General features: G+C 43.0%; 2 protein-coding genes across 3 annotated transcripts in view; one reads left to right on the top strand and one right to left on the bottom strand.

Annotated features, from left to right (window-relative positions):
• Positions 1–4,997: 4,997 nt before the first annotated feature.
• On the bottom strand, positions 4,998–23,875 carry NAA50 (N-alpha-acetyltransferase 50, NatE catalytic subunit). 2 transcript variants are annotated; one of them, XM_035314682.1, is made up of 5 exons: positions 23,650–23,875; positions 10,640–10,773; positions 10,058–10,177; positions 8,351–8,417; positions 4,998–5,922 (listed from the first exon to the last, which is right to left on the bottom strand). In XM_035314682.1, the coding sequence occupies exons 1-5, from the start codon at positions 23,655–23,657 to the stop codon at positions 5,742–5,744; spliced, it is 510 nt and encodes a 169-aa protein (XP_035170573.1). In that variant the 5' UTR covers positions 23,658–23,875; the 3' UTR covers positions 4,998–5,741. The 2 variants fall into 2 exon arrangements, with proteins under 2 accessions (XP_035170573.1, XP_035170566.1); XM_035314675.1 differs by having other exon boundaries at positions 10,640–10,776; positions 23,650–23,874.
• Positions 23,876–24,078: 203 nt separating this feature from the next.
• The window catches only part of ATP6V1A (ATPase H+ transporting V1 subunit A), a 30,770-nt gene continuing 27,536 nt past the window's right edge, over positions 24,079–27,312 (top strand). The window contains exon 1 of the mRNA XM_035314650.1: positions 24,079–24,201. The gene's annotated coding sequence lies outside the window, so the exon portion shown is untranslated. The remainder of the gene's footprint in view (positions 24,202–27,312) is intronic.

Raw genomic sequence — 27,312 nt, 5'->3', positions numbered from 1 at the left:
TAGCTTAAAACAATAAATTTTTGCACAAATAATCAAAGTTCTGCATCGAGTAGATGAGATGATTTGCTGTTACGGTGATGGATGAAAACAAAACAGCTGGACCAGATGGGTTGAAAACATTTGGAGAACACCTATGGGAAGGTGTTAAGAGCAAGGAACAGAATACAATACTCTGCTGATGGCTCACCCCGAGGTGCTCCTGCAAAGCCTTTCTGTATGCTATGCCCATTACCAGTATTTTTGTAAGGGAAAGGCCTGCCTTACCAAACCACATTAATTACTTGAAAAGGAGTAGATGAGCCCATAGACAATGGAAATTTGTTTGGTGGATATCCAAAGGGACTACAAATGAACCCTAAAGTAAGAGAGGTCTGTCCAAACACTTAAATAATCAGAGCTACATCAGAGGATACTATCCTTACAGGGCTAAAATCTGATTGAAAGTCAGAAATGACAAGGTATGGAATAAGAGATGAGTTTTCATGTCAGTGGGAAGCCAACAGTGGAGTCCCACAAAAGTCTATGCTGGGGTCCATCTTCTTCAACACTACTGTACTGTAAAAAAGGGAGTAGAGTAAGGTAAAGTTTAATGGAGTTTAGTAAGGATAAGGATGAGGAATGGCGGATGAACCTTCCAATACTGGGTGCCAGAGAAGCAAAGTACACCCAGCACGTAAGGTTATGTACACAGTATAGGAAAGAAACCCCAGTTTTCCATATGAAATGAGTTGATTTACCACTCAATTAGATAATGGCATTATAATTGTTCTTTGAATACATCACCTCAGTAACAAACAAATGCAAAGTGCTAAAAGAGATCATAGCACACCACAAGTTGTTACAAGTACCATGTAAATACCTGAGTATTGAATACTGGTGGCAGGTAACTGCACGCCTTCAGCTAGCAGCAGAGCCACCTAATCTGTAGAAGAGGGCAACGTGAACCATCAGGGGTATTCACTAGTTTCCCTGTAAAGGAGTAACTGAGTCATCTGAAACTTTACAGACTGATTGGAGAGCTGACTGGGACAAGAACAGAAAAGGAAATAAACATCGAAGAGATCAAAATAAGCAGAGTGGTTTGGAATGCTGAGGCAGTTTGAAGTACAGCAAGTCTTCCAGCTTCTGCAGCTGCCTTGTGAGGCTAAAGTGAATGAAGGTTGCTCTCCAGACAGACCTCCAGCTGTGCCTTCTAGGCCCTCCAGTAGAGGTCAGGGAAGACAGCTGCTAGCAGCAGCTGAAGAATTCAGTCATCTGCAGTCTGAGCTTTACTTTTGCATGGTATACTAATGATTACAGACTCCAACCACTGATAAAGCAATCTCCATAAGCAGATACACTATAACATACTTGGGGTTACATTCTGTCCCCCCAAAAAAGTGTACCACAATACATCACTCTATAAGTGGCACTTCAAAGCACGGAAGGAGCTGAAAAATTAGTTTAAAAATGTCTGTAAGAGAAGATGGAACTATAATAGTTAAGAAGGTGAGTTTTTACTTACATACCTTTCTAAAAAAGATCAGTATTGAAGAACACTCACCACATACTACAATAAATTACTTTACAAAGGTTGTCTAACTGGTGATAGCTAGCAATTAATTTCAATACTTTAAAAATACTTAACCTAGAAAAAGCTTGAGTTTAACTCAGATAAATTATTATGTATTATTTATAACTTAACTATAAAACACTATGCTCTTGATGCCTGATCTGTTTGTTTCAAGGCCGCTCACTATTTGATGCAAAAGTAGTCCAGGACAGTTCTAATTCCTCTCCTTCTTCCCTCTACCCCACAACGCTGAGGATTTCTGAGAAAAGGCTCATGACTTCAGGGAAAACAAACAACTCCCACTTTCCTCAGTCATCAGACACACATGGCATTCATCACATAGCATTCATCACATAGCAGCCTAATTTACAGTTTATGTTAGAAATCTTCACAGTTAGTTTGTGAAACTTTGGAAGAATGTTCTGTATCTGATTTCAGAAGGACACAGCTGGGCTGCAAAAAATGCACAACAAGTCATAAGTGACATAACTCAAATAGTGCACGTTTATTCTGAACGGTATTTCTAAAGAGTTTGAGAAAAACAAAAACATGCTCCTGATGTACAACAAGGGCAATGATATAGATTTAAAATGGACCATCTTATTTGTAAAGAATTTGCTCCCCCTGCAACTTAAATTGTAACATTGAGAATGCATTTGTAAACTGCAAACAGCATACCTTTAACTAAATTTAAACTCAAGAGACCAGGGGTGGTCTCAGCCAAATTAATCAGGAAGCAGTCGCAAATTCAAAAGAAACATCCAAGTCAGCAAACACTTTACAAAACACAGACTTTGTGGATAACAGCTGACCCTTGATTACAACATGGGGGAGAATGTAACAATGGATGTTTGGGGGATCAAATTTTTACTAGACATCACAGGGCACCATCAAGAATTAACAAAATATCACATAAGTTTGTTTCAATTGTAACAGTATGTCATATTTAGTTGGCAGGTTTAACCATTAGCTGCATCATGTAAACTCAACCAGTATCTGTATACACAAAATAAATTCTCTCCCTTCCCCCTCCCAAAAATGAGGGATATCTCTCCTGGATGATTCTTTTTCCCCTGTAGCATGGTGTCCTCTAATAGGAGTCTCTTTGTAGGTATCATCTTCATACTTCAATCCACGTACGACAAAACTGGTTGCAGAGGTTCAGGAATAACGCTCATACACACACACCTTATGCTCTAAAGCTGCTAGTTGCATACCTTTTTCTTGCTACATCTTCATCCAGAACAGGAAATGCTGGTGGCTTTTTTTTTCCTCTCTCCACTTAAACTCCTAACTTAAAAAAAAATATTTGTTCATAAGCCATTATAAGTCATCATTTTTGAGCTAAAAGGAAGTCTTGTTGCAGCAAAATATAAAGTAACTCAAGTTCTCTGCAGTAAGCTCATACTTCACACAGTTTCAGTGTCTGTGGAAGAACAGCACTATGGCATTGTCCTCCTACAGCCACACAGCTGATACACTAATGCAACTGTTTGTCATTAGAACTACTGATCTTCACTCTCACCCATGTACAGGGAACACAGCTTTCTAAGAGATTTAGATTAAACCTTGTATTCAAGATTCAACAACCGTCTTCCAGGATTACTAGCCTGGGAAAAGGAGTCTTAGATGCGTGGTTACTCTTTCTTCCACCTCCTACAATACATCTCATCAGAAGTTACAATGAGGAAGGTTTGCTGTGGAATAGGAGCTCTAAGAATTGTTTTCAGGGATACATTCATAGAATGATGGCAGCCCAAAGCAAAGAGACAGAAACAAAGGTTAATCCAAGTAAGTTCAGACATCAGACTCGTACTTTTAAACCTGAAGGAAAACGGTCTGTGAAACACACCAATTTGTGGAAGCCTACGACAACAGCAAATCCTAAGAGTTCATATCCCCACACCCATCTACCCAACCCAAACACTTACCACTTAGTTCTAGAAGAATGAAGAGCACTTTGCTTGGCACCAGAGGCAGCTATGGTCTGAGTTACAGCTGTGCTGCGCAAACATCCTCAAGTACAATACTATCTCTCTCTCCTGCCACATACTTCTCTTGATTTGGTCTACAGATGGCCAGGGAAACTATGCTGGCATATGACAAGCTAATTGTGCTTCAGTACATCCCCTTCTAGGAAGATGCTGGAACTGCCAACATTACCAGTGCAAGCAGGTCCTAAAAATAAGCTTTTGTCAAAAGTAGGCTGCCTCTGGCCAAAGAAACTGGCGTGCAGCTTCCTGGCCAGAGTCTGCTACCAAGTGCTGCAAACACAGGTGTGCCCAGGCCATGCAGAGGGGCTTTTGTTGTTAGACATCTGCCCATCACCAAGACTCAATTAGTGCAAACCCAGCAAAGAGAGTAGCCATTTCCCTGCATAGGTCTGTCCAGATGCACGTCAATGAACGATCCACAGCTCTGGGAAAGTAGCAGTAATTCTGGAGCAGCTTGTATAGTCAAGCCTCAGGTATCAAAGACCACACAGTGTGTAATGAGGGGTACCATCCCTTCCCTTATTACAGCTCTCATCTTGAAATCCTTGGTTCCCATGTCACCTTCAAACGACGGGACAGCACCTACTCACAAGATGTATGCTGCAATGCGCACTACAGGTTGGAGGCTTTCAAAGTGGATGAATTCAAGATGCAGGATCAAACTTAAAAAAACTCAAACAGGAAAGGAATGCAGTTCTATATCTCCTTGGGGAATGGGGCAGGTTGGTGTTGTCTCAGCTCAGTGCACTTTCCCAGATGCTTGGAGAAGAGTCCAAGCTCAAATTGGTATTTGTATTGGCATACGTAAAATTACTGACATCAGTGCATAGAAAGGAACACTGATGTTCACACAGAAAGCATGAAAGAATGCAAAGCAGAGCTTAATAGAGTTTACTGTGGCCTTGAGGTTACAGTACTAGGAAGAAGCCATTCAGCTTATTTTCTAAACCCATAAAAAGGTCTAGAATATGCTGCTTTCTCCAGTGCTCCATGAACACCCTCTCATGAGAGGAGAACTGCATTATTACAGCTGCAGGAGAAAAGGGGAAAAGAATCTTCTAAGGAGCAAAACGTGCAGTTTTTAAACCACCTCCTCCCGAAGGAGCACAAACACAGCAAGCCAAGCCACTCCCAAGCAAATCCAGGGGACCCATGCAAAACTATGTGATTAGGGTCAGATTCTTACTTCTGTTTTCAACCGTGCTACCTGGCTTCCTCAACCCCTGCCTCATCCATTTGTCACCACAGATTTAGCATCCGTAGCAAATTTACCTGGAGACAGGTGCTTGCTTTATGTGATTAAAGTGAGTAGATGGTCACAATCACTTTTCCTGTTCCAACAACACAGATAAAATTAACTTTCAACGAGCCCGACAGCATTTCAGCCATTTTTAGAACAAGGATCTTGCCTCAGGATTCTTTTTTTCTTTTAAAAAAAAAAAAAAGGTTTACTCTTGCCAACACCAGCTATAGTTCTTACTCTGGCAGAAGTCTGCTGGGAATTTGTTAAGTGAGGATAAGAAAAAACAAAGACCAATCTAAACCCTCCTCTTAGTCAGTTAAGAAATGTAGCACCAGCTTGGGTGAGGATTATTATTATTTTTTTTTTTTTAAAAAAAAAAGCGCATTCAAAAAGAACAGCCCAGGCAGAATAAAAAGGTATGGTAAAGTAGCCCGCCCTTCTCAGCAAAAGATGGAGGAAAAAGCCATACTCAAAAATATTGGGAAAAACTAAAAATACTTTTTTTTGAGGTGGGGGGAATTAAGAGGAAGAGTGGGAAGTACTGAAGTAACATTCAAAAGCTGGGAGGAGTAAAGTACCCTGTAGGTTATAAAAAAACATGATCATGTAGGAATCAAAGGACAAGATATTGCTGTTCCTTTTCCCCCACCTCAGATTTACATTCTGCTTACTGAAATAGATTAATTCTCTGAAGGAAGCTTGTCATCAGGGTGACCTGCTCAAGCCCTCCGCACCTCCGACTAAAGAGATCTGCACACCTCTTCCCACCCCTAAAAATAAAAAGATCAAAAAACCCCTTGATCTGACAATCCTTGGAAGAAGCATTACATTTTGTTGGAGAGAGGTCAAGATAAAAAATTAAGAAGGGGTGGAATAATAAAAAAAATCAATAGGCCTCTCTTTCCTTATTTGGCGACAAGCAAGTGCAAGAAAGTGTTCGTTGGGGTTTTGTTCAGTTGTCGGTCTTTTGCACATCTGCATTCTGGCCAAGACAAGGGGCTTTGAGGTTTTTCTGCAGCACATGAGCATCTGCCGGCTCTATCCTCTTGTAGTAGTTTTTCTTCGTCTCAATGATCTCAAAGCCAAACTTCCTGTAGAAGTCAATTGCTGACTCATTGCTGATCTGGACATGCCTGGGACAGAAAGGAGGAGAGGCATATCAGAATTCTGTGGTACACAATTGTGCATCAATACTGCGAAGAAAGAATAAAGAATATAAGCAAGATAAGAAAAGGAATTATCTAGATAGAGACAAGAATGATTGTGTAGTTCAGGACTCAAAGTTTTGATCTTCTCAATTTAATCCTGAGCAAACACAGCTACTAGACGACCCAGAGCAATTGTTCTGAGAATTGGCAAATACTTCCCCTCAGTAAAACTATTTTAAAGAACACAAATAGTAGAGAAACTCTGCAGTATTACTGTGTAATTCCAACTTTTCTTAATTTAGAAGTGATAGATATTTTGTAGAAATACATATAAAAAGTTTGAGACATTTTAAAATTTATTTTAGAAACACTTCTTAGATGGCCCAAAACAGTTGTCTGAGTGATGATCACTATACACTGTAACACAAAACTGGTGATTGCACTAACATACCATTTGATATGATTTTAACTCTTTGCTCATTGCTAACTGAGCTTCTCCCCTCACAAAAAAAGAGTCGGCACAAAGAAGCCCTATGGACTTACAGATTCCTCCTCCCTTCCCTCCCCCTCAGGTTTTACAGATCTTGCTCCAGTGTATTCCCAGAATTTGAAGGCCTCCAAAACAAACAGCTACTAGTTCTTCCCTCTACGCAACTAGGGCATTTATTTGCACAAGTTCTACCAAAAAAAAAAAAAAAAGCTTGGCTCAGCAAAAGGTATTCATCAAATACTCCCCAAATTCAGTGGACGCTGCACAAGCTCATGAATCACTTTGTCATGACAACGTGCTGCATAACCATAGAACCAAAGCAACTCCAGAAGTAACAGCAGAGCAAAACAAAAGATGTTAGTGTCAAGTCCCATAAACACCAAGTATCTAAAAGTGAATTTCATAACAACAAATTTTGCCAGTGATATCAAAGTGGGTGCCTACACTGCGTAAGTATGTTCAGTCTGTAGAGGCACAAGCAGAGAGCAGTAAAACCAACAGGCCAATCAAATAATTTTGTTGTGCCCAACTGTGGGAGCTATTTATTATCATAGAAGCTATTTATTATCATAGCTATTTATTATCATCCCAGAATCCCACTCTGGCAAACTGAAAGAAGGGTTATGAAGGATTTTTTTTTTAATTAAAAACAGCAAACAGTTCCTCTGCTGTGCACACAGTAATGTGCAAAAAAGAAAGCCTGTGCCAATTAGCAGGCATCTGAGAGAGAATTCATTACCACTTCCTCTGAGAGAGAACAGAAATATAAGCCAAAAGCAGCTTTAATCAAACTCCTCTTTAAAATACCTGCTCCTCTTACAGAGGAGACACAGAGCTACACTAGTAGAGTATTTGCACCTTCTTGGCAAAGTAGGACTCAGCTTGAGGAGAAAGTCACTCTATTTACAGTGATATCAGTGTATGAAACACTCCTCACTGCACATCTTCAGTCCTGGCAAGAGCTCAGGGTGCAGTTCTGTGGCAGCCTAAGTGCATCTAAGCCACGGCTGCTGTGGGATAAGCCCCAGGAGTGCCCAGTGCCTGTGCTGGTACAACCAGGTAGTGACAGGCAGGGAAAAAACTGGCTCAGAGAAGTGATCTGGTTAAATATGTATTGGATCACTTGGTAATCACACAGATGCCAATGCACAGGAAGAAGCAGAAGCGTGCAACCAACAGTGAGGGGAAGCAAAACTCTGGCATCCATGGATTACAGGCTCTATTTCCACTGGGATCTATTAAGATAGTAGCACCCTCTCAAGCAGCCCAGTCCTCTGCCCTAGTACCCCACATGTTGTTATCACGCCAAGTGCTTATGTAGACAAGTAGCTGATTTTTTTTTTAACCCACCCCAGAACCAAAATGCTAAAAACCAGTTTTCCCCAGCTGGGTCAGGTCATGGACCAAGTTTACTGTGTTGCTGCACAAACAGCTGACCTGTCACACCACAAGAATGGGAATAAACAGTTTGGCTTGCTACCGGGTATGAACCTAGAGGGCTTGCAAGCACCTGTGCTGATAGTCTAACACATTAACATCGTAAAACAGACAGCAAATGCCTCAGAACTACATGCAAGACTTACTTTTTTTTTTAACTGTAGTGTTGTCCTCAAATGGAAAACTTATCACTTTTTTTCCAAATCATGCAATGTAATTGTTAAAGATTATCACTTTATAAACTAAACTACTTTCAAATTCAGCAAATTTAGAGAAGCTGTTGTAAAGCAAGCAAGCTCTTGGTTTTCTCTGCATCACACAGGCAGCTCAGAATACAATCCCCCGCTTTCTTGTTAGCATTTACAAGGAAAGACATTTCACGATCCCACTGAAATAGATGCTAAAATGCTTTTGGATCTCCCTCCCTATGTTCCCAAGTACCCCTCTCATTCTCCATGAATGTATGGGTGCAACTCATTTACTTACAGATAGATGTTGTCAAAAGTGCCATCTTTTTCACAGATGTTTAAGACATGATTCAACATTTTAGTTCCTGCCAAAAGGTAAAGAAATACTTAAAACCAGAAGCACACAATCAATAAGAGCTTTCTTGAGCAGAGGCAGGTTAACCATAGGTAGGCTAAAATGAAAGAGAATGCACTGATGACATCGGCACTGTGTTCTAAAATCAGAAAATAAAATTTAATAGCGATGTCATCTGTGAGCACCAAACTTCAGCCAGCAAATTTGAACTGCAAAAAGCATCAGTTTTAAGAAATACATGTTGCAAAGCCATCACTGTGAATGAGATACTCTTATAATTATAGATGTACCAACTTTGGATAAATCAGCTCTCTAAATAGCTTATGATTTTTCTCCACTGCTGCATTCATGAAGAGGTTACTAGAACTAGGAAAGGCAAATAAAATATGATACAAATACTTCATCTTTCTGTACACAAAATTCTACCCACAATTTTACTCTTTATTTCTCTGGAGAAAAAAACAGCCCATAAGCACAAGAATAAAGCACCTTATCTAAATACAAGCTTCAAGGTCTCAAACTCAGATAAAATATGCAAGAGCACTGCTAAGTTTTTCTGACAAAAAACTAGTAAAATTTAAAATAGTTTTCTTGGTTTCAGGTTTTCAAAGCAAGTTGCTAGTACTATAAGGTTTTAATTAACTTGGCCTGCAGATTTGCAATACTGAGAAATACTCATTGCTGTATAGACAGAAAACAGGTACTACACCTGAGTAGCAATAATCAGCAGTGGGAGAATAATACAAAAAAATAGCAAAAAGCCATCATTTAGAATACTGAAGAAGTGACCCAATGAAGGACAGCTGTGTTTCTGGGCTCAGCAATACAAGAAGGTTGTTAATGTACTTGAAAGCATTGAGAGGAAGGGAACAATGCTGGCAGAAGGGCTGGACATATGTCCCATGCAGAGAGGCTGAGGACACCTGGGTTGCCCCATCTGGAGAAAAGGAGGCTGAGAGGTGACCCCACGGCTCTCTGCAGCTCCCCAAGGAGGGGAAGTGCAGAGAAGGTGCCGGCCTCTGCTCCTGTCACCAATGATGGGACGCATGGGAACAACACAACACTGTGCCAGGGGAGGGTCGGACTGGACATTAGGGAAAATTTATTTCCCACGAGGGTGGGTCAAACACTGGAGCAGGCTTCCTGGAGAGGTGGTTGATGCCCCATGGATGTCAGCGTTCAAGAGGCATTTGGATAATGCCCTCTGTAATAAGCTTTAACTTCTGGTGAGCCCTGAAGTGGTCAGGCAGTTGGACTAGATGATCTTTGTAGGTCCCTTCCAACTGAACTAGGATATTCTACATGAGTTGCATACTGGCTGCATACCTCTGACAAATTATTTCATGGTATCTCTGCTTCAATTTGCATATCTATAAAAGCTGTGTTTACATCACAGGATGATGTGATTAAAAGAATCTGAATTACTGAATTAGAAAGTTCTACAAATAAAGTTAATTTCTGAAAGGCAAGAAAGCAAGAGCATGTCATAAATCATTCTCTCCCCAGTGTTCCTTCTAAAGAAATCATTGCTCTGGAAGTGCACAATCTTGGGCTATCTTAGTTAAAGTAGAAAAAAACTAAAAAAGGAATTTCAATAGCTGCACCAAAATCTTGTTTCTTTGATAACTCAGACACAAAAGAACTCCTTACCTATTCCTAGCCTTCGGTAGGGTGCCAGGCATCCAAGTGTCATGATGTACAGTCTCTTCTGGTTCTGGGAGTGATCCACCCTACAGCACACCGCTCCCACTGCGATATCATTGAAGTAGGCTACCAGGGAGAGAAACAAAGCATTATCAGCCACAAGACTCAGACCGCACATGCAACTCCTTCATTTAAAGCCCTTTATCTTCCTTCTTTCCCTGTTGCTAATTCCCCCACCCAGATAAAATCAGATCATGGCCAACACTGAGTGAAATTACCAGCAGTGCTCTGACACAGTGGCTGGTTTATTTCAGTTAAAACCAACTAGCAATGACTTCAGAAGGTAAGCTGGCTGCAAACATCATTTTCTGCTGTAACAGAAAACACGTCTATTCCCAGTGAAATGCAAGCTATTTAGAACACAAACCCTTTGAGGTTGGTACTGCAGCTTTTAAAGGTTCCCAAGCAGTTATTTCTCATTATGTTAAACAACAAAATAGAAAGATCTGCAATTCAAAACCGTTAAGGACAGCAACGATGAGCATTTCTGCCACCACAGCCCACAATTACTGGCAAAGGTGTTTGTACCTAATTTGGCTAGTTCGCCAACCTCCAGTACATCCTTGTAGAACTTGTCATTGTAGCTCACAGGAAAAATGACCTGGTTTAGCCTCTTCAGCTGCTTAATGTTGTGTGGCGTCACATCTCCCAGCTCGATCCGGCTACTGGAACAAACCAAAACATGCTTAACATCTGACACACTCCAAAATTTCTATGGACAGCAAAAATGAGTTACTTTATGTTTAGAGAACTGTCCTGTCTAAGAATCAGCTCAAAGCATATCTGAACTACAGTGTTCATACAATCAACTCTTTCGTTAGTAGCTGATTTAACTCAAAAAATAGTGCTATGCAGTCAGAAGTTTCTCAGGCCACACTTAACACTCACATACTATATAGTACATGTGTTTTATTGGGTTGGCAGACAGCAGAACATTCAGGAGAATACTTACCCCTGTAGGAACATTACAATAGAGAAATAAATCTTGGGAGTGACAAGAGGCTAGATAGATACCAAGAAAATAAAGTCTTCACCCATGCTTCAAAGACAGCCTTAATTCTACCACCTATCTATATAAAATTTATGCTTAGAGAGATTAGTATTACACATCTGTCTCTAAAATGCAGCAATACTGCGTGCAGAATCAAACTCCTATTAAGCCTGTTAATATGTAAGAGTGCCACTTTCAGGGTGGCACACGCATCAATTATGATCATCACTGAAGTCATTCTTCCTGTTGACTGAGAAATACAGACTTGAAATACCAGTACTGCGATAAATTATGCTGAGAAGAAGCATTCCAAGCTTTTCCCTTTTATGAGACTAACTTCCTGGTAAAAACACTGCATCATATCCAGAAGCATATTGCAGAAAAAAATAGTTGTTCATATTCCCCAAGCCCATTTCTTTGGGGGCAGGTAGTCAATTTTCACAAGGACTACTAGAATGAAAAATAAAAGATAAGCTAAGCAGCATCTTTCTACAATAGTCATCAGAAGATGCAGGCAGGAACAAAGCCAATGCATACAGAGTTAGAAATATACACAATTCTAGGTTCATCTGCAACCTTGCTTTACCAAACACACAGGCAGATTGTTTTCTGCCCAAACACTGTTAAAGATGTTGTTTGCTACTTTTTTTTTAAAAAATTACGTTTTCAAAAAAGGCAGTTTTATGAAATCCTTGTATGCCAGTCTTCAACATTACTTCTAGTAATACATAGCTGCTTTCCATCTCCAACGCCTTGTGCCTAGTCAGCTTTTTTTTCAAATAGGTTGATGCCTAGGGCACAACAGCTCAGTTTAATTTACATAATAAGTAAAGCAAAGAAGAGATAATAACCAACAGCATTTTTCCTTCAAAAACTGTACCAACAATGCTGAGTATAATCTTTGTCTGCTTTATTAACTGACTTCGATTATGCATCAAAAAACACCTTAAACAATTAGCACTCCAGGTAGTTTTAGTTGCCACTACCAATGACGGTGATAGATATCCAGTGCTTTCTAGGCACTTATGCAGGCTTCAGAGCAATTAACAGAAAAAATTAGAGGAACAATGAGTTTAACAATTACTTCAAGAAGCCTAACTTGCCCTCACACCCACCTCTCTCCTTTTCTTTTACAGCAAGAACCACAGCCTCCTGTTCTGCAAAGTTATTTCAGCCTCATGCACCAAGGACCACCACTGCCTGCTCTGACACAGATCTCACTCTACCTAGTGAGCCCTGCAAAAGACGAACAATTCATAGGCAAGGCTTCCCTTTTGGAGAACCACCTGGCCTTAACTAGCGGATTATCGATGAGTGTGCAGTTCTCCAGACTAGTATGTTCCAATTATCCTAACTACAAAGAACTAATGATAGTACTTGCATATTGAACCTTGCTGAATACAAAGTCTAACCTTTTGTCATGTATTTACCAAACAGATTAAAAATCTTCTCGTGTCAAGCATCTTGTGCCAGTATGGGTGCCTACAGATTTTTCCAGGCAGCTCCTCATCTTCCCCAAATCACAATGAACAGGTGAATTCCCCCCCCTCCCTCCCCCCCAATGCAAGGGGCATTTCTAAAGCATGAATGCTTGTAGTTCATTCCTGAGCTCTGCCCTGTTACACAGAAATCTCTCAAGAGACCTCTCACCAGAACTGGACAGTATGTTCTCCAACAGTGATCTCAGGACTGACAGAAGAAACCAGTCTCCATAATCTTACAGACTTTACCTATGCCAACATACTCAGGCATACTAAAAGCCGCAGCAGGATATATCGCTGAAGTTTCTAGCTACAAACCAATATGCCTTGCTCAAATAGTAAGCAGTATCCATCTTCCATGGCTCCTACTGCCACCATCTCTTTGTTTTACAACTTCTTCCACCTTCTAGATTATTTTGCTCTCAATAGTAGGATTCATTTCTTCAGGTTTCACCACTTGTGCAAGCCCTTTTGAGAACTTATATTCCAACATGAAGCACTGAGCTCGTAAGGGATGATCTCCTCACAGCACAGAAGTACTACACAGTAAACAAGCCTGCTATCAAATGATAGCAAAGTTATTAGACAGTGAGGTAACTAACACTTGTTTTATGCCCAGCTTGGCACAGCTGTTCAGCCTACCATGGCAGGGCTTCTTCAGACACACTGAAAGCAACTTGCATCCTTGCCTCATCCCAGCCAGCACTGCTGCCGCCTTTCCTCACAAAGGGCAGAAATTAAACCACAACATGCGAGGTTCCCACATGTATTAGTGTCCATGAGTGCTGTGCTCAAGTAGAACGCCTCAGTAATCTCATACTAAGTGCAAAGAGAAGGCCTTTTTTGCTGCAGTCTGCATCAGAGTGGAAACCAAAGGGAGCAGGTCCCACGTGCCCAGTTAGATCAGACTAGATGCAGAGTAGATGGTCAGTAGGAGAAGAGAAAAGCCTCATTCACACTCAGTCCCCTGAAAGCTTAGGCCACTTGTCCAAAAGATCACTAACTAGCCTGAGCTTTTACAATGAATTCATGGTGAAGTTATTGCAGAACAACTCCCACTTTACACTTTGGCAAAAGTCTCCAACAGACTCCTAGCTAGTAATGCGTGCTTTCTGATATTACTTTCAAATTAGTCATAGATGAAGCAAGAAATCAAGCATTAGAAAACAGTGGGACAGGCACTGTGAAGTATTTCTGATGAAGTCACAGAAGGATTAGGGTATCTCAATCCTAACTGCCCTTGATAAGATGTCTGATAAAGACATGGCCTTCCCCAGGAAGGTTCCAGACAGGAAAAATGAGTAAGGAAAGGCAGAAGGAGAGTTTAAGGCTGCTCATAGCTGCTGAACCAAGACATAACCTCTCAAGTGGTCAGGCCAGAGAAACAGTTCCAGCAGCAAGTGGCTGAAATGTACTGCTGACTGATTTCCTTCCTATAGCCCCTGGGCACCCCATCCCTCTGTCACCACTTGCCACATTCATTACTCGCCTCCTGCCATCTCCTCCTGCCTACCTCCTCTGCTCTGTGACTAGCTGCTTCCTCCTGGGTTGAGAATTGCAGCAGGGCCAGCAAGTTATCCTGGAGGATAATATGAAAGACGTTTGAGAACCACCACAGGAAGCATAAATCAGTATGCTAAGTACATCTGTTTAAACATTATGTACTCAAACCATAAATTACATTAACATATAGCACTAGCTGATTAAATCAACACCACATCTATTACACACCTTTAATAAGTAAACTAAATGAGCCAATGGAAAGGAAGACCCACATCATGAGAGTTCACTTTGCTGGAAAACAGCACAGCAAGAGTGCCACTGGGGCCTCAAGTAAAAGCAAGTGAAAGCTTTCCCTGCTGCTGAAAGCAGCACTCTTGCTGTCCCCAAGCCACTTATTTCCACCCTCTTACTGGCACAAAGGTTCGTGCAACAATGTGGTGAACCAACCCCAATTAAAACTAACTTAGCCAAAAAAGAAAAGTTTAGTTTTAACCCACATCAGTCCCCCAGTTGAGTTCACCACACAAAATCTTCTGCCAACATAGAGGAAAAAAATCTGCCAGAGGCAGAACTGCTTCTTGAGCAGAAGTGCTAGCTTACCCCAGTTTAAACTGCTTCTGCAAGAGCCATGCAAGAGGAGCACAGGAATAACTCAGTGAGTAGATGATTTTGTGCTCTACCTTATCACATATGGAACAGCGTGCACTTTGCTACAGGTACTTTGTCTCAGATCTTTTGAGGCTGGGGTTGTTTTAAGTCCTTAGTTTCAAAGTACACCACTTGGCCACTCCTTTCTTTCCACTAGAGTAATTGCAGTAGCTTTTGTATTGACTTTTTTTTTTTAAGAAAGCTAGGCACAAGTAGACCTGTTTTCTCAAGTTACTTTCAGTCAAACCAGTAACAAATTTCCTCTATCAGTTAGATTAGGTCAGTTCTGCATATTCCAGCTCAGCACAGGCCATACCACAAATACCTATCCTTTACTGTTGCAAGGAAAAAAATATAATCATGAGCTCAGATTATCGTGAGAGAACCTGAAGCACTCAGAAGGGACACGTCCACCCTTAAGGAGTTATTTTATTCTATTATTCCAATAATATTCTTAAGAAGATACAGACTTACTACTCTCATCCTGCATCTCAAATACCACCCCATACAAGAGGCAACAGTCAATCGTATCCAACTTAGGCATCACAGCTTCTGGAGCACTGCAGGCCCAACACCCCGTGCAGTTAGTTTTAACAGGGAGGAACAAGGGACTCATGGCTCATCACATCATGCCTTATTATACACGGTGCTGATCTAGTACCAGCCCCTGGAGCCTCTTAGACACCTTCCATTGCAATGCTGTTCCCAAGTCATCATTATCCTCATAGTCTTTCTTACAATTGCCACCCTGAATGTATTCAAGTCACCCACATGCTCTTCTGCACTGCTCATTTGATTCAGCAGTTGATGTGAGGCAACACACCCCACCCCACAGCCTGGCTTCTCAGACAGCTACTGTGCCCTCTTTCAACTTTCCTGATCTTGACCTAAAGCCAAGATCCCAGTCTCCTTCTTTATGACTGGCTCTTAATTGCTCTATTGTCATGCCAGCTCTTCTCTGCACCCCTTCAGATTAATTTTCCTTAAACATGGTTGACCAAAACTGCTCACAGCACTCTAAATGCAAACTGGCACTTTGTACAACCCCAGTAGCTTTTCCCCATCTCTACTGGAAGTATTTTCCAGACGTATCCTACACTTGCATTTCTCCCAACTGCAACATCCTGCAGCTCAGCTGCTGAGAACACACACACCTAGACTTTGCTGGTGAGGTGAGGTGCACAGCAACACCACCCGCTACGTCAGAGCAAAGCATGATTCACAAAATCCCGATGGATGTAGGAATTGACAGAGGTGACAAGGAGTAGTTACTGAAACTGGATCCATGCCCAGAGCATGAGCACCAACACTCCTGCTCTCACATGCACTGCTCTAAGATCCTTCAAGTACCTGCCAGAAAAAAAAAAAAAAAAAAAACCTTTTTCAGGACCAAATGCAATCCCATTAATTATACTGCAGCTGCATGCCTCTGTCTTCAGCCTTTGCAGCTGCAATTTGCACAGTCTATTTTTCTGATAGTGGCTTAAATTCAGATTGGAATTACCACAGGTTAAACAAGACATAGCATTTCTGTAGGCTGCAAGGCTGTATTTGCCTCCTGCGCTATAGTAATGCAGAACTGCTACAGAGGATGATAGCTCATAAAAGCCAATTTCCAGAGTCACAGTTTGTGAGGAGTCACACAGTTTGTGAGGAGTCACAGGTAACAGCAAGCATCGGACACCAGTTTAGAGCTGGCATCAGGGAGAATAGGGAGAAATTCTGAGCTTCATGCTGTGCGAATCTGTCTCATTCAGCTTCAAAAAGTGCAAGTCCCTCCCCAGAGGGATGTGCCTGACTGAAACAGATCTCTGTGTAACTGATAGCTGTACTCAGGCTTATTTAAAGCATCTGGCACTCTAAATTTAGCAGAACCGTATCTGCAACTCACAAAGTTTACCGAGGTGCAGTGGAAGAGGCAGGAGAGGGTGCAAGGGAAGAGCACCCGAACAAATTAGAGGACTTCAGAGAAGGCTTGTCACCCACTAAGCAGCCAACTAGCTTTATTGCTTCTATTTTGGCTTCCAAGTCAAAGCAGGAGTCTAGACAGGATAATCCACTCCCATAAAATAAAGCCAAACCAGAGCTATGAAAGCTATAGACCTGAAGGGTGTGGCTTTGCTCAGATTCGGCTCCAAAGCCAGAAGAGCCTCTCTAGATTAAAAAAAAAAAAAAAAAGGCAACAAAAAACCCAACCAGATGAGCTGTCTTGCTAGGCACACAAGTTAGTCTAGTTCTTGTGGGCAGACCAGTATGTTTTCAATTATCTAGAAGATCTGCGGGCTGTAAATCTGCTCTACTTCACTTGTCAGAAAACCAGAAGGATAAGTAGAAGCTTAACATGCAAAAACTCTTACCGATTTGCTTCTGAGCCCCTGATCTTTAGCCCCACTTACTACTGAGACCACGTATTCGCACAACACCTGATACCCTGCTGGAAGCTACCCCCTGCTGGGTTGTAAAGAGGGACAGCACTGGACATAAGAAAGCTAAGTAGCTTTAGAACCAGAATTAACAGAAGACTTTGCTCAAGACGTGCAACTCAAATGGGTCTAGATGTGAACAGATTTTGCTGACATGATGCAATTCCACAAGACATACTCCAGACCATCCTGTCCCCTCTCCTTTATTACAGAAAATACATGGTGCATTTCACTCAATTTTTCTTCATTATACTTGGACAAGTTGCTCTGCCTCAATCTAGAGAATTTGACCATCATACAAAGGATTGGCTGACCTTCCCATGCAAGAAGCAAAGTTATGCTAAAATAGCCCCACAGTTTTCCCACCTTAAATCTTTCCTTTGATGTACTGAAGCTCAAATCTACATTTTGACCTCCCTGTCCCCATCCCCCCCCCCCCAAAAAAAAAAACAACAAAAACACCTTAAAGTGGCAATACAATCATGAAGAGTCTCAGCTGTCTGATTATGCAAGAGCAAGTGGGAGACAATAAGGTCATTTCAGCAAGTGTCAAAAATAAACTTCCCTAAGAAAATTAAAAGTTTTCTCATTCTGCAGCTGGACACAAACAACAGGAATCGCCACACACAGCTAGCAGAATTCCCAAACTCCAAAATAATAGCAATAATTAATAGTTGGTCTAGAACAGAGAAGCAGACATGCATACATCACTTCGTAGCCCATACCACTTTGCTTCTTCAAAGCACCTCACAAAGTAAAGGCTTATTGTGTTACCTGACCCAGGTGCATCAAAGTAAGGTGAAAGAGGAAACAGCTTGTCTGTGATCACACAGCAGATAAAGAACTGCCAGAAATCCTAACTCCCCATTGCTGGTCTAACCACTCTCCTCATTAGTCAGGTAAACTCACAACCACATTCACATTTTGAACCAGGATTCCGGTCAAAGCAGGGATCCTTCACTGGTTTGGAATAACTTAACTAGTTTTGCAGCTCCACTACCGATATCCTGGGTCTGCTTACAAATCACAGCCCCTTTCCATACCATCAATATCCCTGGCTATGAAAGTTATAATCCTTACATGCCTCCCAGGAAATCACAATCCTCCACTAATTAACATTCATGAAGTACTTAATGATCCTCAGGTGAGAACAGAGGTTTACCTTCAAATTCAAAACAGAAGTGATGCTGGGTTCACAAAGTGCCTTATTTACATACCTCTGAATACCTCAAAGACATTTCTTATACTTCTATTAGGTAACAAACTTCTTCTCAGAGAACTATCAGACAAACTATTCCTATAAGTCGCCCAAACACCTTTCCTCACAAACCATTCAATTAGTAAAGAACACATGGCAACTCATTGTTGGTCTCCTGCCCGTACTTTGGATTTGAATCCCGGATACATATAGTTATTTCAGGTGTTCACATCACATATTACAGAAGCATACTGTGAAAAACTAACAGAACATGCTATCAGCTTTATGTGCTTAACTTCAATATTTCTAAGGCAACAATCATTGTAAGCTCCTAACTTATGAAGCACAAGAGGCTGTTTTTGTCTCTCATTTTCCTAATTTTCAAGAAGAATAAAATGGTCTCAAACAAAAAGTTTGTGCTTAAGAGCCACTTATTAAAAACAAACAAAATCTCCTTTAACTGCAAATTTTAATCTAATTTGTGATCCTTACTGGCAAGAAATTCCAAGCACTAAGTAGCAAAAAGTGCCCCAAGCCTTGAGTTGCTGCCCTGAGTCTCCCCTTGTACTCTGAAGAAGATGTAATACAGTGGTGAGATGGGGGAAATGGGAAAACTTTTCAGTGGTTGAGATTCAAGTCTGCTAGGGCCAAAAACCAAACGGAACTTGGGAAAAAAAGGGGAGAGGGAGGAGGAAGGTCACATGAGCTGAGACAGCATTTCACATATCAAGATCTTACCGCGTTGCATGGCATTCTCAACCCAAAGAATAACTCTGCCCCCAGGAAAATTCAAATATCTTAATTTTAGTCTCCTAATGAGATTGTTGTGGAAGTGGATTTGGTTCTATTTTCTACAAAGCCTCATTTCCTTCCTTTAATGAATTAATTCAATATGCTTTCTTCGATACAAATACAGTTACCCCATTTCAATGCTGTGCTTCTCCGCTCTCAGGTCTTCAAGTCCAGGAGCCTCCAGATAACCAGCAAGCCTTCTATGCATAGACTGTTCCTCTCTTTTTTCTTCCCCTCCGTCCCCACCTCCAAACTCCCTCCCGGCAAACTTTTGCTCCTCTGAAGCTCCCAGGAAGAACACATGGGTCACTTCTTCCCTTCACCTCTTTCAGCAGGAAGCAGAAAGTAACCCTGACATCACCTGCCCCACTTAAAGCAGAAGGGATGCAAGGGACCACTGCACTTCTATCGATTCCCAAACAGATCTGACTTCTCCTGTCCTTCCCTCCTCCTCTTCTGGGAAGAAATATCTAGTGCCTTCTCAGATTATTGGTCTGAACACTTCTAGCATTTGCCAAATGGGCAGGATTTTTAAGTTCTGAATCATTTCCACTCATATAAAAGTATTTATCTGGCTCAACCATCACCCATTATTCCCCATTTTAGTGGAAAAGAAGGATGCATCATTTCTTTTGTCTTCAGGAGATGGCAGTAGAGTCTGTGGCATTTGGTGACTAACTAAAGATACATTTTTCACAGGAGAATTGCCCAAACCAACACGTCCCAAACCAGCAAGCCCATACATATATGCAAAAAGAACTGAATGGTCAAACCCCACTCAAGAGCAACAATTAGGTTGTAGGATGCTTTCAGAAAAAGACAACCCCAACTCTTTTCCTCTCCTGCCAAAGCTTCCTACTTCATGGAGCGCCTTAACCTGGTTACAGAATTAAACCCAAAGTGGTAAAAGTTGTAAGTTCGGTTAAAGAACCTACAGTAAACTGCACTGAGTTTCAGTAAGCTGATTTAGAAGAAATTAAGCTGATTGTAAGCACGCTATAGGCAAAGTCTACATTTACTAACCAATAAATTAAATGCAGAAAATACAGCTCACACTTGGACGTTTCTAGGTTCAGAAAAATCCCGAAACCAAACACTGATTTTCAAGCTCAATTACCTTTTTTGTCCTGCCTCCAGTACACGTGACAATTCAGCAGTTTTCTCATAAACTTGGAACTTCCTCCCATATACGTTAAGCTTAGTGCTGTGCCTTGCAAATGGAAACAAATCAACAGTTCTGCACGAACTCTGTAATGCTAACTTGGAGGGGGGGGGGGGGGCATTCCCTGTTCTTGTGAGAAACACGTACAGCTTCAGGGCCTTGAAGAGCTTGCTGCTTGAATCCAGGCAAAACAAGCAGAGATATCAGAGCTTTCCCATAACTATTCATCGTGTTTATATATACTATTGATACTTTTCTGTTATGCCCAGCATTCCCCAGCTGCAGTGCCACTTGCACAAAGCCAGATAGAGGAGCGCAAGCCCTCAAAGCCTCTTTGCAGGGAGCCCGCAAAGCTCCCTGTTGCAGCAGCTGCTGTCTGTGTACATCTCGTCACCGAGACGGGACCCTCAGGGACTATAAAGTGTACTGAACTGTAGAACCCTCAAGTTTGCAAGCGGTCTCCTGAATATTTCTTAAAAGCAGCGGTACAGCACACATCACCCAGCTCCCTACTTCAGCTAGTTTTTCATCACACAGCCAATGTCTGCTGGCACACAGCAGCACCACCAAGCAGTTCCCGATAAAACCAGGGAGGCACTCCAGTCCGTAAGACAAAACGACACCTACATGGGAACACACGCCTGGGGCCCTGCTCATAGCATGCGCTGCATGCTCTGTCTGTGAGCTGATGCTCCTGCGGGTAAAAGCACATGATGGAGCACACGTGTCATGCACTGCACCCCTCGGGTTGCATGGCTTTCAGAGTAGGGCAACAGGGAAAGAAAGGTGGGGGGCATCCTCACGGGCTTCGTCTGAACTGACACAGCTCAGGAAAGCACCCTGACAATAAAGGCATCGAAAGGCCAGAGACAGCAACTGGCTCAAGAATCAGTGCAAGATTTTCTGTTTTCTTTCCTTAAAAGCAATAGCATAACAACTGTAAGAAAAATACAAAACTATTGAGCAACAACTGAATCGGCACTGCAAAACCAACAAAGCACAGGGAGTATTATTTACATCTGCTCCACAAGAAGAGCCAAATTACTACAGGCAGTAAAACTTGAGTCCTTACCATTACTATTTTTCCTCATGCAAATACAGTTCTAAAATAGATTTTCAAATTCCAGAACTAACAATAACAACATTTATGAATAAATAACAAAGACAAAATGGACCTCTAGAGATTCATCAAGTTCACTAACAGAACAGTGAATTATCTCAGTTTTCCAAATCATGTCTAAGAAAAAATGGGAAACTTAAGTCTCCTCCTAAATCATTCAAAAGATGAGAGAAAAGCAAACATAATACAGTAACACAAAACCAGGTGGGATATAACAGCAATTATCAAGCTCAGAAGCTGGTATTTAGCCCATCAATTAAGAAAAAAATCTTAAGCAGCCGAGAAAGTTTTAAATGAAAAAAACTTTCACTTTCTCTGAACTCAGAGGTCCTCTGAAAGAGGCCACCTCATCTCACGTACCTGGATGACAGAAACACTATAATCTGCTCTGTGTTATTAACAGTGTTACGTTGAATTTGGAGAGTAAAGAGGGCTGCAAGCAACAGTGACTACACGGTCTCTTTTAGATCTGAAATTTCAAAACTGTCAGTGAACTTGCTAGTTGCTCTCCTAATTTCTTTCTCTGCCAAAGTAGACTGTTCATAATTACAGCTCATGTTATGGGTCTTTGTGCTCCCAAAATTATCTCTGTGCTTTGTGGTGTGTTACTATGCAACATATGCACTCCCAGAGAAAATGTGCTCAGATGGAGTTAGTTTGTTCAGAAGAACTGGTCCACAATTTTGGATTAAATACTGAAGACAGATCGGATCTCTTCAAACAACACATTAGTTTCTATAAGCTGGAAGCTTTATCTGAAGCTTTAGATCTATTTTGGGATCTATCTTCTAAGAGCACTTGCTTTTTAGAGATCTCCTCTGATCTTTGTAGCTTGACAAAGAATTTGCTTTTGTTCCAGAGTATCCCTATGTAATTTAATGTGTTCCTTCTGCAATGTTCATCTAGCCCTTTCATTGTATTGAAACTCAGTTATTTTTCAATTTGAGTTCTGTCATCCCATTTGCCTCAATCTGAATTTTTAGAGAACACTTGGATTCAATATTAAGATTTTATCCCACACAAGAACTAGCTGCATGGTGCTAACAGTGCTTTGACAAGACAGGAACGTGCTCTGCTCTTCAAAGACATGAAGGAATACCAGCAAAGCAGAAATATGCAAGGAGAAAACCTTAAGGGATTCATTCTCAAGCCACACTAGTGATAAAGCTGCCTTCAAGTGAAAACAAAACAGAAGCAAAGCTTGGTGCTCTGGGAGCAGAAGGGGGCCGTAGGTTCTTTACTTCCATAGTTTTTCATGTGTTAAAAAGTAAGTTAAAAAGTAAGAAGTTCCCCGTAAGAAGTCCTGAGCAGCACATGCAAGGCTGGGCCCCAGCCCCTAGTGGAGCGCGGCAGCAGAGCAGGCAACTCGGCCAGAGGACCTGCCAGAAGACCTCAGCGGCTGCCGCCTGGCCTAGGCGGCTCAGCCACTCTGTTTGACTGATGGAGGGTGGTAGGAAAACACATCCCTTGTGCAGGAGCACTGCTGAGCAAGGATCACGTCCCCACCGCTGTCTTTACGGAGCAGCGCTGCTGCACTCCTCACGAAGCCCATCACTCCTGCTATTAGAGGGCCCCTTTTCACCTAGGGCACCCAGGTGAATAAAGGCTTGCCCAGGACCCCAAGCACAGCTATCTAACGTAGCTGCCTCTTTACTTTTTCGCCACAGTCATCGCTGAGCCTCTTTTCTACTGATACTCACTAGCCACTCGCGACGCCTGAAGCTGCTTACGAGCTGTAAGAAATAGCAAAGTACCTGCTATCAAGCAGCCGCGCTGCATGACCTCCCCCCCGCCGCTAATAAGCTAAACCCCTTACCATTCCTTAGCAAAAGCTTAAGCGCCTCAGCGTCCATTCACCCCGCCTTAAGCCGCCAAAGTGGAATAATAACACCCAGCCTTGCATAACGCGGGCTTCAAGAAACAGCTGCGGGAAACTTCCTCCGCGCACGGGAAGGAGCGGAGGGGAAGGCCCGCAGCCCCACACGGCCCGGGGCGGTACCGAGCAGGTAAGCCCCGCGCAAGGTCACTCGGGCCGCGGGGCAGGGAGAAGCCGGGTGAGGCCCTCGGGTACCCGCAGCCAGCGGCGAGCGGGGCAGGGCCGCGGCGGAGAGGCGCTCCGGGAGCCAACCGACGGAGCCGTGAGGCCGTTGGAGGGCCGCGAACAGCCGTTAACGGCTGCGGCGGCGCAGCCCGCGGCTCCCTCAGGGAACCCGCACTCACCCCTTCATGGCGCGGCCGGGCCTGGCCGTTACCCGCCGTCCGCTCTGGCTGCGTGCAGGGCCCGGCGGCGCGGCTCGGGCCTCGTTTTCCTCCTCCTCGTCCTCTTCGTCCCGGGCTCGTCCCGGTGCCGCTGTCGCCTCCTGCCCCGGCCGCTGACCGTCGCCCCCCCGCCCCGCGGCCGCTCCACATGGGCCGCCGCCGCCCGCCCCCGGCGCCCCCTCACCTCCGGCCGTTAGCGCGGCGCGTGCGCGGCGGGGGCGGGGCTTTCGCGCGTCGCCCGCGGTGATTGGCGGAGGAGGAGGAGGACGAGAAGGAGAAGGGAGCGGGGAGGGGGGAAGGGGGAGAGGAGCGCGCTTGGCGCCGCGCGCGCGTGCGGGGGGTCACGTGGCCGCGCGGTCTGCACGGAGCTGGGCGGTGGGGAGGAGGAGGAGGAGGAGGAGGAGAGGGAGGAGAGGGAGGAGAGGGAGGAGGCAGCAGGCAGCGGCGCATGCGCACGCGGGCCGCCGTCAGCTGAGCCGGGCCGCGGCCGCTGCAGGGAGCGGGGCGCCGCAGGTGAGGATCGCGCCCCCTCCCCTCCTCCCTCACCCTCCCCCCCCGCTCACCCCCACTAATCCGCTCCCCTCCCCCACGGTATGTGTGTGGGGGGTCCCTGTCAGGGTCCCCAACGGCCGCCAACGGTCGCCAACGGCCGCCGGTGCCCGCCGCCGCCATGATGGCCCGGCCCGGCGTGTGGGGGCCGGGGAGCTCCAGTCAGCGCCGGCCCGAGGGGGGGCCCGGGGCGCTTCCCCGCTGCGCCGTGAGGGCGTTGTGGCACGGGAATGCTGCTGGCAGGGCCCGCCGGTCGCCTGCCGGTTGAAAACGCTGCTGGTGAGTCCAGGGCGGTTTGTGTTCCCGGAGCCAGGAATCTGAGCCCAAATGAGGCGATCCGCCCGTAAAATTGGCTTAAAGGTGAGATAAGTCTGAGGTGGCATTGTTCCGGGTGACATTGCTCACTCACATCGCTAGCCGTGACCCTCGGGTATGTGACATGTATGTATCAGGAACTATCCGTTCAAAGTGATTTCTTGTACAATTTTATTAGCTTCTCCTACTACAAATTACACAATTTATACTCCGGGTGCAGTAAAAGCAGTTTGGTGATCGTTTTATTGTAATGCAATGCTTCAGCAGAGCGCACCAGCCATTTGATCTGTCACAGTATTTAAAATGCTAATACTACTTGATGAAGTGGAAAGGGAAAAGGAGAAAAACCTGACGACAGCAAGCTAAAGCTGGTTCATGGGCCCACCCGTTTGTAGCACCTCAGTGAGCATGTGCCAAGCGTAGGTTGTAATCGGCGAGTGAAAGTTTGAACAACTACCCTTAATATATTGTGTAAATTGCTGATTTTTTACTGACTTTGGCACTCCGCAGGCCTGCAGCAGATGAAGGTTTGGCTTGTCTACACAGTACTTTTAAAGGTGTTTGTGTTGAATATCACGCATACATATTTAATGGTATCTATGTTTTATTATTTTCTATTTAAGAATTTGTGACTTGAAGTCAGTGTCTACAGGTCTTTGAATTCCCCCAAAATCTTGCAGATTATTTTTACTGTGCTTTTCAGGTTATTAAGTCAGGCCTTCTTGAAAACTGTTTTATTATCGTGTGGCAGAAGAAGCTAGTATTAATTCTATAATCAGGAGACGAAGCATGGCATTAATGATAAACAGCCACAAGCATCACTTTGATAGGGTGGAGAAGGAGAAATTAAGACGAGGCTGGAAAATGTCAGCTGACATCAGCTGACTCTTGAAATGGGGGTTGAAGTCTTGTGTTGCAATAGTAACACAAGGTCTCAGTTTCCTGAAAATGCAGTCTTCCATTTTCCAAAGCAAGAGCTGTTTTGTACAGACAGTGCTGCTATTAAAGTTCATCCATGAGTGATTAGTACTACTTCCTTAATTTTCTTACCATCTTAGCTTAAATTTAACTTTTATTTTGATCTAAGTATACGTTAACTGCTTTATAACTCAATATAAACTTGCAAAGTCTGTAGGCTTCAGTGTGCTTCAGTCTTTCTTTTTTTCCTAGTATGACTTGGAGCATTTATCTTCCAGATGCACATGGGTACTAGCATTACTCATGGTCAAATGAAACAACTGTAGACCACCAGATTACTAGAGGATTCCCCTGGAGATGCATTTAGATGCACCTTGGTCCTCCTTTTGTGTTTTGATATCACGATGCTGTTTCTTCAAGTTCCCAAGCCCGCCAAACTCCTGCTTATGTTTTTCCCTCATGCTTGCTTGTGCTGAAGCTATGTTCCTAATTAGACATTCTCAGCCTTTTATAAAGAGCGAAAGAATTACAGGAGAACTTAGTAGGTCTGTTTGGTTACTTTGGTGTTGACCAAAAAATGTTGCATGCTGTTGCTGGCCAATAATAGCACCCCTTTCCTTTTTTAAAAAACAACAACAACAGAAGAAAAAAAATAAAAACACACACACTAAATTGCATGGTAAAGTATTAGCATTTCTATAAAAGTTACCCCAATGGACTTCAGCTATTCTTTCCCCAATCCTTGTATCATTTCTTACAAAGAAAAGTGGTTTTTTATTTTAGATTTGGAAATACTGAGGTATTCTTGAACAGTGGTATCCACATGATTTTTTGGAATGGAACACAATCAAGGAAAACGGATGATTGGAACAACTGGGATATCATGCTTGTTCAGTCTTACTCACTGTCCTCAGGCATGTGACTTCTTCAGCCTTCCAGCTGGATGGAGAGAAATGGGGATCTGCTCCAGCACAGGAAGCTGAATGAATCAACCCTTTCCGTCTGTACAGAGACTAAGCTCGTTCTTCAGTAGGTTTTTTACAGGATTACCTATAGATCCATTATGCAAAACTGGCTTAGGTTGGATCTTCAGGATGTCAGCACTGTATCTCACCCTTGTTCTGAAAAAGGGCTTTTTGTGTGTGTATTGTCATCATTGTCCCCCCCGCCTTTGAAAGTGGAAGACTGAGCTTATTCTAAAGTCCTGGAATTGGTTGTATCTCACAGTAATAAGTTCTACAATGTATATCTGTTATTTTTGTTCTGGCTAGCTTATCTCATCCCTGCATGCATTTATTTCGCCTGCTTCTGTCAAGTTCTCCTAAACACCTTCCATTCAGAACAACTGACCTTTTGCTGCCAGCTGTTTAGACTTCTGTATACAATTTACCTGCTACCTAATAGCATCATTTCTGTACTGAAATGATACAGTTATTCTGAAACTGGTTAGAGATGTATGGATAAATCCTGAAAGTCATAGTCTAGCAGACTTTATTACTTTCACTTAACCAAACAGCAGATGAAAATCACTCTTAGCTTCTGAATTTATTTCCTAGGTCATCACTTCGGTTACTGTGCTGAGCTTGTCTGACAGTAAATTTCAGTGTTACTGCTCACTCTCCAGAAATAGTTTGTCTGAGAGGGTTCTAATGCATGGATGGTGGCTGTCAACAGCTCTTCTGTCATTCATTGTTCACATCATTTTGGAGAGTCCGTTGTGGCTTTTCTAAAATGTTGTAATCAAGAAGTACTAAAACTAGTACGAGAAGCTGCAGTCATGACCATGTGTCTATAGCACTGGGCTGTTTACATTAGCATTTGCTTTTTTGCATTCCTGAGAAG

Source organism: Oxyura jamaicensis, chromosome 1, assembly GCF_011077185.1.
Source record: "Oxyura jamaicensis isolate SHBP4307 breed ruddy duck chromosome 1, BPBGC_Ojam_1.0, whole genome shotgun sequence".
NCBI classification, from domain to species: domain Eukaryota; kingdom Metazoa; phylum Chordata; class Aves; order Anseriformes; family Anatidae; genus Oxyura; species Oxyura jamaicensis.
The sequence above is the reverse complement of the archived record's forward strand: the minus strand, read 5'-3'. Positions and strand labels throughout refer to the sequence as shown.

What these genes read in the sequence shown, in the direction of transcription:
- NAA50 (XM_035314675.1), bottom strand. An exon ending in TGGCGAACTAGCCAAATTAG is followed by an intron (nt 10,178 to 10,639) that starts GTACAAACACCT and finishes TCTCCCTGGTAG; the next exon opens with CCTACTTCAATGATATCGCA. An exon ending in CTACCGAAGGCTAGGAATAG is followed by an intron (nt 8,418 to 10,057) that starts GTAAGGAGTTCT and finishes ACCTTTTGGCAG; the next exon opens with GAACTAAAATGTTGAATCAT.